Source organism: Oratosquilla oratoria, chromosome 11 (genome assembly GCF_046742065.1).
Source record: "Oratosquilla oratoria isolate Oo_2021 chromosome 11, ASM4674206v1, whole genome shotgun sequence".
In the NCBI taxonomy this organism is placed as follows: domain Eukaryota; kingdom Metazoa; phylum Arthropoda; class Malacostraca; order Stomatopoda; family Squillidae; genus Oratosquilla; species Oratosquilla oratoria.
The window spans coordinates 23,162,686-23,182,870 of NC_134787.1; the positions used below are offsets into that span (position 1 = coordinate 23,162,686).

General features: G+C 38.9%; 2 protein-coding genes across 10 annotated transcripts in view; one reads left to right on the forward strand and one right to left on the reverse strand.

Annotated features, from left to right (window-relative positions):
* Nucleotides 1-16,475, reverse strand: part of LOC143029654 (protein KRI1 homolog) — a 23,058-nt gene extending 6,583 nt beyond the window's left edge. Inside the window, exons 1-11 of one of the 4 annotated variants that reach the window (XM_076192455.1) lie at nucleotides 16,410-16,425; nucleotides 15,364-15,410; nucleotides 13,129-13,310; nucleotides 12,953-13,023; nucleotides 12,562-12,766; nucleotides 9,789-9,955; nucleotides 7,256-7,410; nucleotides 6,564-6,692; nucleotides 5,713-5,950; nucleotides 4,553-4,688; nucleotides 3,434-3,567 (exon numbers count right to left, since the gene is read on the reverse strand). In XM_076192455.1, coding sequence (XP_076048570.1) covers nucleotides 3,434-3,567; nucleotides 4,553-4,688; nucleotides 5,713-5,950; nucleotides 6,564-6,692; nucleotides 7,256-7,410; nucleotides 9,789-9,955; nucleotides 12,562-12,766; nucleotides 12,953-13,023; nucleotides 13,129-13,310; nucleotides 15,364-15,404 — 1,458 coding nt within the window. In that variant the 5' untranslated portion in view covers nucleotides 15,405-15,410; nucleotides 16,410-16,425. The other 3 variants (XM_076192456.1, XM_076192458.1, XM_076192457.1) reach the window with 3 other exon arrangements.
* A 168-nt stretch (nucleotides 16,476-16,643) lies between these two features.
* The window catches only part of Aldh-III (Aldehyde dehydrogenase type III), a 61,948-nt gene continuing 58,406 nt past the window's right edge, over nucleotides 16,644-20,185 (forward strand). For 3 of the 6 annotated variants that reach the window (XR_012966856.1, XR_012966855.1, XM_076192461.1), the window contains exon 1: nucleotides 16,669-16,836. Coding sequence is in view for 1 of the 6 variants with exons in the window: in XM_076192461.1 (XP_076048576.1) it covers nucleotides 16,816-16,836 (21 nt within the window). In the remaining 5 variants the exon portion in view is untranslated. Of the gene's footprint in view, nucleotides 16,837-20,185 lie in introns of all 6 variants that reach the window. The other 3 variants (XR_012966859.1, XR_012966858.1, XR_012966861.1) reach the window with 3 other exon arrangements.

Consider the following 20,185-nt stretch of genomic DNA (forward strand, 5'->3'; position numbering starts at 1 on the left):
ATACATATATATGTTGTGTGTCATTCTGACAAATGGAAATAAGCTCTACTGCAAGAACTTGAACCTTTGCCTTAGTGACTGCTTATTATGAAGCAAAAATGATAGCTTTGAGCCAACCAGGCTGTACAAAAGAAACTGCTAGGTCATTGTCCAGGTCATTCCTTTTGTATGGCCTGGCTGGCACAAAGCTATTGTCTTTGCCTCATAATAAGCAGTTGTTAAGGCAAAGGTTTGAGTCCTTGCGGTGGAGCTTATATATATATATCACATCTTTCTACCTTTTTAATTATTGCTAAAAAGAGACAGGCTTATAAGAAATATAAGTGCTCGGGTGCATCTAATGACTATGAAACTTATGTATCAATACAGAGAGATTTAAAAAAGACAATAAGAAAAAGAAAACGACAATACGAAATGAACATCGCTGATAAATCCAAAGAGAATCCCAAAGAATTCTATAGTTACATTAGAGATAAAAAGGTTGTTAGGAATCACATTGGTCCACTATTATCTGCTGACGGTCAACTTAAATATTCAAATGAAGGAATGTGTAATATCTTAAACAATTATTTTAGCTCGGTATTCGTAAACAAAACACCTCAAAGTGAATTCCAAGCTGAAACCTGTGAAAAGTCTGGGGTAAACTTACTCACTACGGTAAATATAACAAAAGAAAAAATTAAAAGGTGTATAGACAAACTCAAAGTTAATAAAACACCAGGGCCTGACGGTTGGCATCCAAGAATCTTAAAGGAAATGAAAAATGAGATTGTTGTTCCATTAGAAATTATTTTCAAGAAATCCATCATATCCAGAGATGTCCCAAGAGAATGGAAGCTAGCTAATGTTACTCCCATATTCAAAAAAGGTGACAAAAAGAAACCAAATAACTATAGGCCTATAAGTTTGACTTCAATCGTAGGAAAAATAATGGAAACTATCATCAGAGATGCTATTGAACATCATTTAGAAAGTAACCGTTTGATAAATGATAGCCAGCATGGTTTCAGATGGAAACGTTCTTGCGTGACTAACTTACTCGAATTCTACAACACAGTTATCTCGAATTATGACAAAAGAAACAATATAGATTTAATATATCTAGACTTTGCAAAAGCTTTTGATACCGTCCCACACGAAAGACTACTTACTAAACTAGCTTTGCATGGAATAAGTGGTAGCCTATTAGGTTGGACTAGTAATTGGTTGAATGGTCGAAAACAGAGAGTTGTTTTAAATGGAAAAACTTCTGGATGGAAAAGTGTTGTAAGTGGAGTTCCTCAGGGTTCCGTTCTTGGGCCACTTCTATTCATAGTATATATAAATGATATAGACCATGGACTAAAATCTACTGTTTCCAAATTTGCTGATGATACAAAACTGTGCGGAGTGGCAAATGATCACTCAAACCAATTAGATATTCAAGAAGATTTAGATAAATTACAGCAATGGTCTGAAAAGTGGCTAATGAAATTTAACACAAGTAAATGTAAGGTAATGCACATAGGTAAAAATAACAGTAAGTACCATTACAAGTTATTTAGAAATTCGTTAACAAAAGTGGATAGTGAAAAAGATCTCGGCGTAATTATCAGTAATGACCTCAAATCATCCAAGCACTGTATATCAGCCTCTGAGAAAGCAAATAAGATTCTGGGACTGATTGCGCGATCTTTTGATTTCAAAAGTCCATCACTCATTAACAAGCTATATAAATCGTTAGTTCGTCCACATTTGGAATATGCTGTTTCCGTATGGTCACCGAATCTCATTAAAGACATTGACAGACTGGAAAAAGTACAACGGCGAGCCACAAAACTGATTCCGAATATCAAAAATAAATCATACGAAAATCGACTAAAGCACATGAATCTGTTTTCCCTAAAAAAGCATAGACTCAGAGGTGACTTGATACAGGTCTTTAAGATTTTAAAGGGAATTGACAACATCAAAAGTGACAAAATTTTCACATTGAATGAGAATCAGACAAGAAACAATGGTCTCAAACTGTCTGGAAATAGATTCAATTTGGAGGTGGGTAGAAGCAGCTTTGCCGGCCGTGTAGTTGGTGAATGGGATGAACTTCCTGCACAGGTGGTGCAATGTGGTTCGGTTCGAGGCTTTGAGAGTCATTTAGATGAATACCTAGGTAAGATGCTGTAATGATTGTAATTTATCTTATATTATTTGTTTTTGTTTTGTTATCATTTGTCTGTCTGATTTTCATTTATTATTAGTTATGTGTCAATTTGTTGTTGTTTGCTATTTACCTGTTTGTTTATTATTTGAACTGTACCTGTGCATTTGTTTGTGTGTTTTATTTTTCATTTGCATTATTATAGTTTTTATTTGTTGTTTTATTATTAATATGATTTTTTTTTTTTTTTTTTTTCCGTTCGACCTAGATGTGGATCAAAAGGTCTCCTGTCGGCATGCTCCGCCTTTGTAATCCTTTGTAATCTTTGTAAAACAAACTTAAATTATTTAATACTCTTCTAACCATAGAAAGCTGAACAATGATTTGAAGTAAAACCATCTATATCAAACCCTTCTAAAGTGATATGTACATCAAAAGTGATGACTAGACTTAAAGATGAGCAACTAAAACAAAAGAGAAACAAATGGGTAGTGGATGGAAGTGGGATGGGTGTCTGGTTTGGCTGGCTACCTCCCTTATAAGGAGGAAGCCTTTGGATATACAGACAGATAAGTAATCTTTAAAAAACTACAATATCATAAAAAGTTTTTACATGGGTAGTCGAGCTTGCATGAGTGTAGAGAATGGAGAAAACGAATGGTCTATGCTAGGGTTGTGTTATGTTATCATACAATACTGTATGTGTATGGATGAGGTGGTGTGGGAGATAAAAATAAGGGTGTTGGGCAGGGATTTCAAGCTAGTAGGTGGGAATGGAAGGAAACAGGAGGCGAGCCAGTAGTTGTTTGCAGATGACACTGCTTTTAGTGGTTATGAATAGATGAACAATTGATGTGGCCTGAAGGGATTTCTTCTTGGCAGCTCTGTAAGTTCAAGTGGATGAGGGGAAAGGTCATCATGTTATGAAGTAGTGAGAGTTAACCAACTTCAGCTGTTAATCCCTGCTGTGAAGGTAGTGTCTTGCGGGATGACACAAGGAGCTTAGATATAAATGACAACAAATGGGTGAAGGGTGGGTGAATTTTTTTATTTGGCCAGCCCCCTTATAAGGGGTAAAGGGCTTTTAGTTATACATATATCCATGAGGAGGTAAGATGAGAGGGAAGAAATGGTGGTGGATGGGAGTGGGTATTTGCCTTTTAAATTGGCTACCTCCCTTGTAAAGGGGAAAAATCCTTTGGTATATAGATAGATATAGATGTATGTATCATTAAAATATAGCTTTGTCAAAAAATTATGATGGAACCTGTTAAGGAAATCAGTAAATATACTTACATTAAAATCTGGGTCTTCAACATTGGGTTCATACTCTTCTGAATTTTGGCTAGTACTCTGGACTGTTCTACTGTTTTCCTGGCTCTGCTCTCCTCTCCCAGGTCCAAACTTTTCCATCCAGTGATCATAATCTCCTACAAAATTGAAAAGGTTCAAAACAATCAGACTAAGTTATGGATGAAATCTAGCCAAGAGAATAGGCAGGGTATAGAAACAGACACTTGACTATAGACCATTTGCAGACAATGAATCAATCAAGAAAATTATAGAATACAATAAACCTCTGTAGATTATTAAAAGGCTTTTGACTTGGTAGAACAAATAGTAATATCAAAATCTATATACAAATAGGGTGCAAATGAACACATTGTGCAGGTTCAGGAGATGTGAAAGGTACTTTTGCAATTTGATTACATAGAGATTATGAAAATATAAGGCTTGAAAAAGGAGTGGAAGGCAATACTATTTCACCCAAGCTTCCCTGGGAGAGCTTTTCAGATCATCAAGTTGGGAAGGGAAAGGTTTGAAGATTAACTGGGAATATTTTAATCACCTTAGATTTGCAGATGGCATTATTTTCATTTCAGATACAGTGAAGGATTTGCAAAATCTGCTCAGTTACCTGAACCCCAGTCCTTTCACAAATCCTATTACTCATTACTTTTTCATATTTTGTAACTTCATGCATTACCCTCTACCACCCAGGACTCACTCCATACATAGCAGTCAACACTACTGTTGCTTTATGTATTCTTTTCACTGCTTTAACTGACATCCTTTATGGCTCCATACTGCTCTCCTCAGGGTAACTGTTCTTCTGCTCTTCCCTTACTCTATGGCCAGCCTCTTCCTCCAGTTATCCACTTTCACATATATCTATTCTCTGATATCCATAACTTCACTACCTGTTCCACTTTCTTCCCATGAAACTGTATATCAGCCTTGTGTCCTCCACTCCTGGATGCCACCTTTACCTTACTTTTTGAAACAGATTACCAAATACTTCACTTACAATAAATATACTTATATCAACTCCATTATCATTCAGTATTGTTACTGGATAACTAATTATTTACCTTATGAGTGGAATTATGATGAAAAAGTAAAGGTGTAACTTACTTATCAAATCCTCATCATCATCTTCAAATACTGGTTTGTCAGTATCTGCATCATCACCATAATAATCTTCTCCAAACATGAGAGCCATTTTCCGATTGTGTTCTTCTGGATCAAAGTCTCCATCTATTTCGTCTTCCTATAATGGCAACAAAGAAACATGCTGTAACTTATCAACTAAATTCACTTTGAAAACTTTGCACAGAAAGGTTAAATGAATTTCTATTAAACTACATACATATACCAAAGGCTTTTTCCCCCTTACAAGGGAGGTAGCCAAAAAACAAAGGCATAAAAACCATTCCCACCCATTCTATCCATCCCTAATACACTCCACTCCCCTCCACCCTCCCTCTTATCTTGGCACCTCCTGGATGACAGGTCATCCATGCATCTAGTCCACTGGCCTGGGTCAGAAGCAGTGTTGCAAGACACAGCACATACACAGCAAGGCCACTTCATTAAATCGGCGACCCCCCTCTCCATCCCCTCATGCATAAAAGGAGAAGACGGGGAGAAATCCCTTGGGCTGCATCAAATTTTTCTCACACATACTACCTCACCCTCCATCACCCCACCCACTCCCCCTCATGCATCACAACATCATCCATATACAACCATTTTCCATTCACCCGTCTTCTGTCCTCTCCCGTCCTTCCTCAACAGACATTCCCCTCTTCACCAAAGCCCCTTTCACCCCATCCATCCATCTCATCCTAGGTCACCCCTCATGTTCACTCCTTCCACATCTGCCTTCCATACCTCTTTTACTAGTCTTTCTTCACTCATTCTTTCCATGTGTCCAAACCATCCCAATACTCTTTCATCCACCCTATCTCCGAACTCCCTTACCACCCCTGTTCTCCTCCTCACCTCCTCATTTCTCCCTCTATCCAGCCTAGTAACCCCCATCATACTTCTCGGACACCTCATCTCAAACACATTCAAACTCCTTCTCTCTTCCTCTCTTATGTCCCATGTTTCTGCCCCATACAGTGGTGTTGGCGCAATCACCCCTTCATACAATCTCCTCTTAGCATCCATTCCCAAATGTCTATTCCTCATTACACTTTTTAATCCACTAAGGGATACTCGCTTCTCTCAATCTACATTCTACCTTCACCTCCACTCCTCTCTTTCCTGCCACATACTAAAAGACTTACCATAATGTCAACATGTTCATTCCCTGAGGCTTCCTTAATCTGTTCAATTTTCTTAATAATTTCTTTCCTTTTCATTGCTTTTATTTGTTGAATTTCCTGCTTTTTCCTTTCTTTCTCTGCCTCTTTGCGTTGTCTGACCTCCTCCCTCTTATCCTTTCTTTTATTATCTTTTTGTCTTAGTGAGCTTCCAATGACTCTTGGATACTGCTTAATGAAGTCCTCGTCTGGCTCTTCAAACCTGAAATATGAAAAATGATCATGTATGTGGAGATATATTTTGTGTACTTTCACTGTCTATATATTAGAAGAAACTACTGCAGCTGCTTATAAGTGCACATAGAACAAATCTGATAAAACAATATATGGGTCAAATTATGTCAATGAAGCAGCTTTGCTCTGGATATGCTGTGCCTTGCAACACTGCTTCTGAACCAGGGCAGTGGGCGAGATGCAGGGATGACCCATCATCCAGGAGTCAAGATAAGAGGGAGAGAGGGAGGGGGAGTGGAGTATATGGTGATGGAACAGGTGTGAGTGGATTTTATGCCTTTGTTTTTTGGCTACCTCCCTTGTAAGGGGGAAAAAGTCTTTGGTATATGTATGTAACTTAAAATGAACTATTAGTGTGTTTTCATCACATGTAGCCCTCAGCTCCACCTACCTGACCCAAGCAGTCTTGCAATAACTCATGATGGTCTAATCATTGTATTTTAATGAGTTCAAAGAGAACCCTAGTAATTGCTACTGCCTCATAGCTGCAGGTTTTCAATAAGAAATCCTATGCAATTGGTAAAATAGGCAAGAAATATATACAAAAAGCTTAATCTGAACTTTAACAAACCAATACTCACCTAAACCGATACTTTGTTTCAAAGTCTTCCATCTTCTTGAAAGTCCTCTCATCTTCTGAGAGAGTTTCCTCATCAATCACTGCCTCATTATAAGCCCTTTCTACATTCTCATCCTCATCTTCCATGTATCTGTGGTAATATAATAATTATTTTTCATTAAAAATACCTTGTCATTTTGTGGAAAAGTATCTATCTAGCATGGCTAAATTTTATTTAACTTTGAGAAAACTTTAACATGAGGGGATGAAGAAGGAGGGTCATCATTTAAAGGAAGCAGCTGGAAATAGGGAGTGGTTATGTGCAAATGATAATTTGATGCATTCTGAAGGGATTTCTCCCAGTCTTTTCTAATTTCCACATGAAGGGATGGAGACGGGGTGGGAGTCACCAATAAAGTGAAGCAGCCTTGCTGTAGATGTAGTATGTCTTGCTGGATTGCTTCTGACCTGGGTAGTGGATGGGATACAAGGATGACCTTTCATCCATGAGGAGCTAATAAAGGGAAATAAAGGTGATGGATGGGAATGGAATGAGTGGGAATGGGTACATGACTTTGATTTGGCTACCCTCCTTATAAGCGGAAAGTAGCCCTTGGTAGATATACATAGATTATTATTATATTACTCTATAATCCATACCACTGCATGGGTTACTGAACACAAAAACAACATAAAATAAAACAAGCCTGTTACCTCTTGTTGATGAAAAAATCTGCCAACCACTTATCCTGTTCAGATATGCTGTTATCATTCCAGGCCTTCTTGAGACCCTCCAACATTTGGGCATCACTCTTATCTCCTATGTTGACTTTCTCCCCACGGAGGTAATCGATAACTTCATTACCAGACTATGGAGATAAATAACAGAAATTTAATAATAATAATACTAAGAATAAAAGTAATAGTAATGAATAGAATGCATATAAAAAAATAAATAAATATATATACCAAAGGCTTTTTCCCCCTTACAAGGGAGATAGCCAAAAAACATAGGCATAAAAACCACTCTCACTCATTCCATTCCCCTCCACCCTCTTATCTTGGGTCCTCGTGGATGATGATCCCTGCATCTTGCCCACTGCCCTGGGTCAGAAGCAGTGTTGCAAGACACAGCACATCCCTCATGCAGAAAAGTAGAAGACGGGGAGAAATCCCTTCGGGCTGTGTCAATTTATTTCTCACACATACTACCTCACCCCCCATCCCCCACCCACTCCCCCTCATGCATCACAGCATCATCCATACATAACCATTCTCCATTCACCCCTATCTTTTGTCCTCACCTGTCCTTCCTCAACAGACATTCCCCTCTTTCCCAATGCCCCTTTTATCCCATCCATCCATCTCATCCTAGGTCGCCCACTCTTGTTCACTCCTTCTACCTCTGCCTTCCACACCTCTTTTACTAGTCTTTCTTCACTCATTCTTTCCATGTGTCCAAACCATCCCAATACTCTTTTATCCACCCTATCTCCCAACTCCCTTTCCACCCCTGTTCTCCTCTTCACCTCCTCATTTCTCACTCTATCCAGCCTAGTAACCCCTATCGTACTTCTCAGGCACCTCATCTCAAATACATTCAAACTCCTCCTCTCTTCCTCCCTTATGTTCCATGTTTCTTTTAGCAACTCCCTAAAATATTCTGCCTGTCTTCCTCTTATTGCCGTCTCTTCCATTATCATCTCTCCATCTGCATCATTTACCTTCTCTTCTCTACTTGATTTACCTCCCCTTCCTCTCTTAATTTATCTTAAAAAAAAATTCTGTCACACTCTTACCCCATTTCACATCTGGTCTCCTTTATCTGATGTTTTACTTCTCTTTTCTTTGTACCTCTTATATGATTCATCCTATTTTGCAACCAACCTGTGAATTCTTGTTTCTTCTCCTCTACTACCTTCTTTGCTTCATCATCACACCACTCATTACCCTTCCTTCTATTACCCCCCTGCCCCATCTTCCTTGTTCCACACACCATCTTTGCACACCTTGTGACTCCTTCCTTGAAATATAACCATTCCTCCTCCACTCCTAGTTCTATTCAATCCTTCACTCTCACTCCTCTTGTACTCCTCCTTTTCTTTCTCATTTAAGCAGTTCACTCTAAGCACCTCCCTACCTTCTGTCCTTTTCCTCTTTCTCCATCTATCATCCACTCTCAACTTAGCTTCCACTAAAAAATGACCTGATATTTCCCCACTCTCTCTCCTATGAACATGTACATCCAAAACTCTTCCTACTCTTCTCCTGGTTACCACTATATAGTCCATTAAAGCCCTATCTACCACCCTTTCCCGTGTGTACTTATGCTTGACTTTCCTCCTAAACGCTGTGCTTGCTATCATCAACTCTCCACTATGATTTTTTCCTAGCACTCTATACTTCCTAACCACTCCATCTATTAGTTTGTCTCCTACCCTAGCACTGAGATCTCCTTATATCACTACATTGACATTTTGCCCTAAACCCTTTATGCACTCATCTAAGTCTATCTAAAAAACCTCCCTTTCCTCTACACCCTCATCCTCTCTTCACTCCTGACACCCTCCCAAACTCAAACTTGCCCCTCCCTTTCAACTTATTTTCACTCAATTTCAAGACATCCATCTTTCTTCTCACAAACATACTACCTATCTCTTCCCTTTTACTCTCATCTGTACTGCATTGATGCAATTATTTGTTAAAGATGACAATGAGCACCTCATCATACACTTCCCCACACTAACTATCCTTAAACAACAACACAATACTTCTTCCCTGACTAACCTATGAGCCTGTCCAATGGCCATTGCTGGTCACCTGGGAGCCATGGGAGCCTGTAAGACACCTAGAGCAACAGTTTGACGATTGTAGCAGGGAATGGAAGAGTGGAGGCAGAGGCAAATCACATAGTAAGGGAAGCAAGTAAATGTCTAAGGGGATTGAAAAGTATGATGAAAATTAGGTACCTGGGGATGAATACAAGGAGAAGACTATTTATATAAAATGTTTTTCCCCCTGTATACAAAAATATATCACTGTCAGCGGGAGCTTTGAAAGGAATATATGAATTGTTATGTATGGAAATAAGGCCTGCATCATGAATTCAAAAGAGAGAAGTTATGTGAAGGTAATGAAAATGAGACACTTGGGCTCTATGTATGAGTATATGATAGTACAGAATGATAGTCTGTGAAAAGACAAGGATACATATGGATTGGGGGAAAAGGAAGTGCTTCATTCTTGCCTTAGAGGTCTCTTCTGTCTTGCTTTTACTTGAAGAATCCTTTGTCTTGGTGAACAACCCTGATGATAATAATCCACCATCATCATCATCATCTTCATCACTATCACCACCCTTAAAGTTTAGATGCTCCCTCTGTCCACTAAAGGCTGTTGATGATGAAGGCATTTCTGGAAGAAAAAAAAATCTGTTATCAATGAGTGTAGCAGCTTTCATAAGTGCAAGCCTATAACCATGTATAAATATAATACAAACACACACACATGAAATAATACATACATATACCAAGGCTTTTTCCCCCTTACAAGGGAGGTAGCCAAAAAGGGAAAGGCATAAAAACACTCCCACCCATTTCATCCCTAAATACACTCCACACCCCTCCCACCCTTCCTCTCATCAGAGCACCTCCTGGATGACGGGTCATCCCTGCACCCTGCCCACCGCCCTGGGTCAGAAGCAGTGTCGCAAGACACAGTACATCCACAGCAAGGCCGCTTCATTTAATTGGCGACCCCCCCTCTCCGTCCCCCTTTGCATATAAGGCGAGGACGGGGAGAAATCCCTTCGGGCTGCGTCAAAATTTACTCACACATACTACACCCCCGCCCATTCCTCCTCATGCAGTCACAACATCATCCATATACAACCATTCTCCACTCACCTCTGTCTTCCGTCCTCTCCCTTCCTTCCTCAACAGACATTCCCCTCTTCCCCAAAGCCCCCTTCACCCCATCCATCCACCTCATCCTAGGACGTCCCCTCATGTTCACTCCCTCCACATCTGCCTTCCATACCTTTTACTAGTCTTTCTTCACTCATTCTTTCCATGTGTCCAAACCATCCTAATATTCTTTCATCAACCCTATCTCCCAAATCCTTTTTCACCCCTGTTCTCCTCCTCACCTCCTCATTTCTCACTCTATCCAGCCTAGTAACCCCTATCATACTTCTCAGACACCTCATCTCAAACACATTCAAACTCCTTCTCTCTTCTTCTCTTATGTTCCACGTTTCTGCCCCATACAGTGCTGTTGGCACAATCACTCCTTCATACAGTCTCCTCTTCGCATCCATCCCAAATGTCTATTCCTCATTACACTCTTTAAACCACCAAGGCATTTACTCGCTTCTCTCAATCTACATTCTACCTCCACCTTCACTCCACCTTTTCCTGCTACACTTGCACCCAAGTATCTAAAACTATCCACTTCCTCCAGTCGCTCTCCCTTAATGTTCACTTCCAGTCTACTGCCACTTTCACCCCTTGTACATCTCATCACCTTACTTTTACCTACATTTATCTTTAGCTTTCTTCTATCACATACTCTCCCAAACTCTGCCACCAGCTTCCTCAATCCCTCCTCTGACCCTGCCACAAGCGCAGTGTCGTCCGCAAACAACAGCTGGCTCACCTCCCACTTTTCTCCATTTTCTTTAACCATCTCCAATCCCTGACTCACTACCCTAGCATTCACCTCTCGCACCACCCCATCCATGTATAAGTTGAAATAATAATAATGAATAAATAAAACACTCTTTTGACAAATTCTTAAGGCAAGATTCTTCTGACCCCCCTCGCCCAACTACTGCCACAAGGGGATCAGGGAAAAGGGAGTCAGAATTGGTAAAGAATAGATTCAAGGGGAGAAAAGTAGTACAAAATCATCTATCACTCCTTCAAGACCAATGACGTATGGTTCTAGTCTGTAGGGGGTGCCTCAAAACAGTTCCTAAAACATAAACTGAATGTCATCATGCAGTCCATACCTGATGGTCTACCCCTAGAATAAATAAAATCAACAACTACTATATAACTACTAGTAGTGGAGGTGGAGGTAAATTATACACTGAGAGAAGCAAGTAAATGCCTTGGGGGATTAAAAAGAAATAGGCATTTGGGAATAGATGCAAAGAGGAGACTATATGAAAGGGTGATTGTACCAATGGCACTGTGTGGTGCAGAGACCTGGAATTTAAGAGAGGTAGAGAGGAAAAGTTGAAACAAGTTTGAGATTAAATTTTTAAGAAATATGGTAGAAGTTACAATGTTGGATAGAGTGAGAAACAAGGAGGGGCAGAGGAGAGCTGGGGTAGAAAAGGAGGTGGCAGATAGGCCTGATGAAAGAGTATTGGGATGGTTTGGACACATGGAAAGAGGTGTGGAAGGGAGAAGTGGAGGGAGTGAACTTGAGAGGGCAAATGAAGATAATATGGATGGATGAGATGAAAGGAGCATTGAGCAAGAAGGTAATGTCTGTTGAGCAAGGAAGAGAGAAAACAGGAGATAGAGATGAGTGGAGAATGGCTGTGTATAGATGATACAGTGATGCAAGAAAGGAAGGGGATGGGGGAAGGGGTTTGGGTTTGGGGGTGGTTATGTATGAATGATATTTTGACACAGCCTGAAGGGATTTCTTCCTGTCTTCTCTTTTTTCTGCATGAGGGGATGGAGAAGAGGGTTGCCAATTAAGTGAAGCAGCCTTGCTGTGGATGTATTGTGTCTAGCTAAATTGCTTCTGACCTAGGGCAGTGGGTGGGATACAAGGATAACCCATTATCCATGAGGAGCTAAAATGAGAGGGAGGAAAGAGTGGTGGGAGTGGAATGGGAGGGAGTGGGAAAAAGCCCTTGGTATATAGACAGACAAATTACAGAACAATCTTTAAAGTGTGTCACTCAGTTATTATATTTGAAACTTATCGCTACACCAAATATGAAAATTAATATGAAGCCATAACACAATAAATAAATAAATCATAACATTCTGTATACTCACCTCCTTCTTCAAATCCTGGGCCTTTCTCTAAAAGCATGTTCCTCTCATAATCTTTTAAGGTCATGGGCTTATCTTTCTTCTCTTTACTGCCTCCAGCATAACTATCTTTAAAGAATTTCTTATCTTGATTTAGTATTGAAGCATTCTTGCTATGAAGAGCTCCAAGAGCACAGAAGAAGTCCTTGTCAAATTCTGGGTTTTCAGGCTAAAAATGAAGTGATAACTTTAGCAACAACAAACACAATATGTAAAAATACCAGTACACTGAGACACATACAAAAGCAATTTCAGGCTCATCAGCATTACCACAACTGCAGATGTCTTTAACTGCAGAAAATAAAAGATACATAAAAATTGAAGAAAAATTACACTTTGGTAAACATTACCTTACCTCAACATAGTCATCATCAGAAGTTTCTGAATCTGATTCAACATTCAAATTTGTCCCATACCGATCTTTTGCTGAAACAAAAAATGCAAGTTAATATAGTTTTCCATTCAAAATAGTTATTCCCTCATTTCTATACTGTCAATTCATCACACAACTTTAATTTCTTATGTGCCTACCTTTCTGTAATTCTTCTGCTTCCCTCCAGTCATTATATTTGTCTGCATAGGCTTTGTTAATCTGAATGCCTTCTTTTGATGTATTACATGCCCATCCATCTTCTTCATCACTATCATTTTCATCAAATAGTCTTTTTTGTTGGGATGCCATGGATCTTTGTCTTTTAAACTCTACTAAGTTCCTGTAATATAGTAATTCTTTTCAATCAGTAATCAAGCAGTATTCTAGTTATCTAAACACCCAAACAGAATTATTTGAATTATCATTTATGCATGTATTTAACAAGAACATTATTATCAAATTAGATGTAAGAACATAGAAATGTTTTTAATTTCTATCCTAATTCTGAAATACCTCATCTTCAAATAAAATGGATAATTAGTACAGAAAAGCACAAAAACAACAATATACTTTAAAAGGCAACCATACACTTTATCATCTAATTTTGTGTTGATGTAGGACCAATGATGGAAACCTGACAGTGGTGATCCCACAAGGTTGATATCAAAACCTGTCAATGCCTCTCACTTCCCTCTAGAAGTACAAACCCAAGACAATGACATTTGGTCTCCAGACATGGCTTGAGATCTCTATCAACTTTAAAAGTATTTCCTCCACTTGACTAATGGCAACTAATTCCTTTCTTCTACTATCATATGCTGGTGAGCTAAAAAAGTCCCTTACTAATACAATTAAAACACATTTAAACTTTTCCTCTCTTAAATTCTATGATTCTGCCCCATACAGTGCCATTGGCACAATCCTCCCTTTATATAATTTCCTCTTTGCATCCATTCCTATATGCCTATTTCTCATGTCACTTATTAATCCCTCAAGGCATTCACTTGCTTCTCTCAATCTACAATTTACTTCCACTGCCACTCCTTCCTTTCCTGCCACATGCAACCCCAAATACCTATAGCTATCCACTTCCTCCAGCCTCTATCTTTTAAGACTTACTTCCAACTTGCTGCCATCCTCTCCCCTTGTACATTTCATCATCTTACTTTAACATACTTTTACCTTCAACTCTCTCCTACCGTATATCCTCCCAAATTCTGTCACTAACTCCGTTAATCCCTCCTCTGAACCTGCCACAAGTGCAGTGTCATCAGCAAACAACAACTGGCTCATCTCCCACTTTTCTTTATTTTCTTTAACCATCTCCAGTCCCATGCCCATTACCTCCCACATTACCCTATCCATGTACACATTGAACAGCCATGGCGACATGACACATCCTTGTTGCAATCCCACCTTCACCTCAAACCACTCACTCTCTCCATTTCCAATTCAAACACAGTACCTACTACTCTTGTAAAAACTTTTGACTGCCCTTAACAGCTTTCCCCCAATCCCATATATTTGCAAAGCCTCCCACAATGCTTTTCTGTCTGCCCTGTCATAAGCCTTTTCCAAATCCATAAATGCCCAAAACACATTCTTACCTTTTCTTAAAGCCTTCTCATGTATCTGCCTCACCACAAAAATATTATCCATGAAAGCCCTATCTTTCCTAAACCCACACTGCTCCTCACCAATTACTTTCTCTGTTCCTCTCCTAATCCTCTTAATGAAAACCCTCCCATATGCTTCCCCATCTACAATCACTAAACTGATCCCTCTGAAACTACTACTCACATCTGTTCCCTTTTCCTTTGTATAGCAGAACTATACAGGCACTCTATCCTCCCTTAGAAACACATTAAACGACCTCACTGGCCAGTCCACCATTACTGCACCTCCCTTCTTCAGACACTCCGTATGACAAGGTTGGATAGAGTGAGAAATGAGGTGAGAAGGAAAGCTGAAGTGGAAAAGGAGATGGGCTGATGAAAGAGAAATCTGATGATTTGAACACATGGAAAGAATGTGTGAAGAAAGATTAATTAAAGAAATGTGGAAAGCAGAAGTGGAGGGAATGAACTTGAGGCAATGACCGAAGATGAGATGGATGGATGGGGTGAAAGGGGTATTGGGCAAGGAAGGGAGTAGGCAGGAAGTAGTGGTGAGTTGAGAATGGCTGTGTATAAATGATATTGTGAATTTGTGATGCAAAGAAGGGAGAGGATAGGGGGTTAGGGAGTAGTTAAATAAGAATAGTATTTTGATGTAGCCTGAAGGGATTTCTTCCCGAGTTTTCTTTTTATGCATGAGAGGATGGGGGGGGGGTCTCCAATTGAGTGAAATGATCTTGCTGTGGATGTGCTGTGTCTTCCTATATTGCTTCTTACCCAGGGCAGTGGACGAGATACAGGGAAGACCCATCATCCATGAGGAGCTAAAATGAAAGGGAGAAGGGTGGTGGATGGAAGTGGAATGGGTGGTATGCCTTTTGACTTGGCTATCTCCTTTGCATGGGAGAAAAAAGCCCTTGGCTTGGTATAGTGATAGATATAGATACTGATACAATACAGACTACAGTCCAATGTGTTTTCTCAGAAAGATCTGAGAGGGCACAAGAACTTCTACTGTGAGGATGCAGGTTTCTAGTCTATGAAATTTAACCTCTTCAATATGAGTTGAATACTGGTGTGCAAGAGTTAGGCTCACTGAGGTACAATGATCCATCACAATATATGCATTATAAGACATAAAGTTATAGCTGTAATATTTCCCTTTCACCCTGAATATAGATAACCATAGAAAATGCAATTAAACCTGTTCACAAAATATGGGGGTTACTCATTTACAACTACTAAATATAGTCAGTCCACTGACACTTGCATCCTTATTCCTTGTATACCCACTTATGCCTCAGGACACTGATGTTGGCATCCTTGTATGCTAAGGTTTAAGCCAACAATCATCTTTATTGTCCCTTCAATCAGAATGCAAACTAAACATAATCTTGCCAAACCAGATAAAACGGGTTGCTCAATGGACTCTGTCAAACACCTGCGGCTGCTGGATAAATTGAAAATTCCTAGCCAAACAGTAACTGGAAGACACCCCTGGACGCCCAGATGGGGAAAACTCCTTAGTGAAGGCTCAGGAAAACTGAAGGACGACACTACGTGTTGGCCTGGTGGGATGATAAACCCACCAAAGTCTAAACCCAATCAAATAAGTAAATTAAGTAAAATCATTAACATTATTACTATTATTATGATTATCCAGATTCCAGACTGCCATTTATAGGTGCATTCTTAGTCATGAAGACCTAATCTAATAATATATGTAAAAACCGTTCATTTCTGTACTTCTCACTCTGAGCTGATATACAAACTTTAGTTCACATATTTTTTTCTAAATACTGAGTAACTAAGGTCACACTCACACTAACCACGATGCCTTATTGGAGGGCCCCCACGTTAATGTAAACACAATGTCCGAATCCCTTATACATATATATTACACAGGCAAGAAATTATTTAAAATATGGCTGCAACTTGGTAAGTAATATGTAGAAAATATATTTAAATAAAATGATTGGACTGTTTCTGTAGTTTCTTAGTTTTCTATATCATGAGCTAAAGTCTGGAATAGGAATAATATAAAGAATGTAAGAAGGGAATCGGAAACGTGATTAGGTGCTTCTCAACATCTCGACAAAAAAATTGCGTGTTTGTGTTGAAGGTATCATTCGGAAAGCTTCGAAATTGGTATATGAATACAGAAGCTTCGTGTTATCACCTATCTACGAGGTAGAAGGTTGAGTAGAGGGGACGTGAATTTATTTCAGAATGTCCGCCACAGACAAGAGAGTAAGAACTACAAATCTTTTAACAGTGCATGCGTCATAACTAGTAGAAGAGTTGAGGGTTGATGTGAATACATTAAATAGGCACATAGGCAGTGGACATTAGTTTGCAATAGCTAGGGGATGGCATCTGCCCATGTCCAATTGTATATATTGAGTTAATAAAGACGGGAAGAAACAGGTGAAGAAGATAACAGAAAAATTATGTTAGAGTAAAATCAACTCTGAAAAGCAGAAGAGAAACCCCTCACAAGCAGCAGAATGTCTTGCAAGCTACTTACTTAGTGAAGTTCCGAGGTCGATCCTCACAGCCGTAGTGGACTACCGCTGCTACCAGTCCTGTTGTCCCTCCTCACAAGGGTCAGTTGATCTGGTAGTGAGTTTGGAGAGAACCTACTGATGGCGGTGTAGCCTGGCACTGGAGGCTCGTCTGGCACCTTCCACAGGAACCTGTCCAGTGCATGTTTGAAGCTGTCCACCAAGCATTTAGTTTTCTCTCTCATCTCTTTTGGGAGCCATGACAAAGATTGCAGATTTGATGTCATTCAGAGGGTTAAATCCAAAAGGCATGTTTTGGACCAGTGTAAAATAAAGATTATATGATGCACTATACTTTTTGTTGTAAAACTTGTTTTCTCAACAAAGAACTGAAAGTATTGGGTAAAATTTTACTTTCGACCTTTGTTGGAATATAGCAATACAAAATTAAATAGTAATTTTGTAAATTAAAATGTATGAACGTAATATGCAATTTTGTGTGCGGAAATGAAAATAAAAATAGTTGCTAAAACAGGTTTCTAAGTAACGAAGTCGTGTACGACGAATGGTACGCCATGTTTTGTTATGGTAGATTCCGACGTCGGAGAAATGAAAGGACGATAAATTTGTCTAAACTAAACTAAACTAAACTAACCTAACCTAACCTAACCTAACCTGTGTTTAATAAATCATTACCTGCAAATTAGATATCCGGCTGGTCCTCGTCGTGAGAGACGTTGGCGGGCTTTTCAATCACTCTCTCAGCTTTTGTATGGCTATATTCCTCCAATGGTCGAAAGTAAAATTTTACCGGTTAGGTTAGGTTAGGTTAAGTTAGTTTAATTTAATTTAATTTAATTTAATTTAATTTAATTTATCGTCCTTTCATTTCTCCGACGTCGGAATCTACCATAACAAACATGGCGTACCATTCGTAGTACACGACTTCGTTAATTATGAAATCTGTTTTAGCAACTTTTTATTTTCATTTCCGCACACAAAATTGCATATTACGTTCATACATTTTAATTTACAAAATTACTATTTAATTTTGTATTGCTATATTCCAACAAAGGTCGAAAGTAAAATTTTACCAAGTATTGTAAACAGGTCTCACTAATTACCGACAAAATCCAAACAAGGACAGTTTTTGCTCAAATGCACAATTCTATATAAATGGTTGCATTATTTGACATATTTTCTTTAAAATGTGTGATTTACATGTAATTTGATCAAAGAGAAGTCATGTTTCTAGCCTCTGCATACTGTCCGACTCACTAAATACCGACAAAACCTGAACAAGGACGGTTTTTGCTCAAATGCACAATTTTATATAAAAATTAGCATATGGCTGAATTATTTGACCTATTTTCTTTAAAATGTGTGCTTTCCACGTAATTTGATCAAAGAGAAGTTATGTTTTTATCCTCTGCAAAATTACCAACCACAGCTACGAATGCCGTCCGACTCACTAATAGCCGACCAAACCCTAACAAGGACGGTGTTTGCTGAAATGCATGATTTTATATAAAAAAAATAGCATATGGTTGCATCATTTGACATGTTTTCCTTAAAATGTGTGATTTTCATGTAATTTGATATAAAAGAAGTTACGTTTTTATCTTCTGGAAAATTACCAACCACATCCATGGATACTGTTCGACTCATTAATAGCTGACCAAACCGAACAAGGACGTTTTTTGCTGAAATGCACGATTTTATATAAAAAATTAGCATATGATTGCATTATTTGACCTATTTTCTTTAGGATGAGTGATTTCCATGTAATTTGATCAAAGAGAAGTTACGTTTTATCCTCTGCAAAGTTACCGACCACAGCTATGAATACTGTCCTGAACAAGGACGTTTTTTGCTGAAATGCACAATTTTATATAAGAAATAGCATATGGTTGCATTATTTAACCTATTTTCTTTAAAATGTGTGATTTCCATGTAATATGATCAGAGAGAAGTTACGTTTTTATCCTCGGCAAAATTACTGACCACAGCTACGATTCGTCCAGCCCGCCATCTATGATCACTTACTCAAGCATACTTAAGCATATTACGCAGACCACTCGAGATGATGACTCTTCACTGCGCTCACAGTGTAAACTTAAACTGTAGCTTTTGGCTCAGGGAGTGTAGCTGATGGGTCAAACCTAAATTTTGAGTCATTCCAGTGGCAATCCAAATGGTTCTTGAAGGAGTTGGCAGACCCTGCCTCAATCACTGGTGGTATGGATCAAACTACACTCAATTAAGTTTCTTACTATTGTGTTATTAGTGTAATAGATTGTATAGAGTTGAATTATTTCGACTATTTTCTTTAAAATGTGTGATTTTCATGTAATTTGACCAAAGAGACGTTATGTTTTAGCCTCTGCAAAATGACCGACCACAGCTATGAATACCGTAACAAATTAGCATATGGTTGCATTATTTGACCTATTTTCTTTAAAATGTGTGATTTCCATGTAATTTGATCTGAGAGGAGTTATGTTTTATCCTCTGCAGAATTACCGACCACAGCTACGAATACCGTCCGACTCATTGCCAACCAATGCCAAAAACCCAAACAAGGACGGTTTTTGCCGAAATGCACAATTTTATATAAAAAATTAGTATGTGGTTACATTATTTGAACTATTTTCTTTAAAATGTGATTTCCATGTAATATGATCAAAGAGAAGTTACGTTTTTATCCTCTGCAAAATTACCAATCACAGCTACGATTCGTCCAGCCTGCCATCTATGATCACTGGTGGTTAGTTGTGGGCAAGTAACGGTAAAGTTACCGGTAAAAGCCTTAACGAAACTTTACCGGTAAAAACTCTGGTACCGTTAAGGTTCCGTTAACCGATAAGCTATACCATAACAGAAAGCGGTAAGCGCGTCTCGGCTTGGTGGTACTAAGAGACGGGACCAGTGTCCTGTTAAACTTTTACCAGCGAATATGTACCGCTAAGGTCTCGGTAAGCGTGTCTCGGCTTGGTGGTACTGACGGGCCCAGTGTCCCACTAATTTACTGGTAAACTTTTACCATTAAGCGAGTATGTACTGCTAAGGTCTTGGTAAGCGCATCTCGGCTTTGT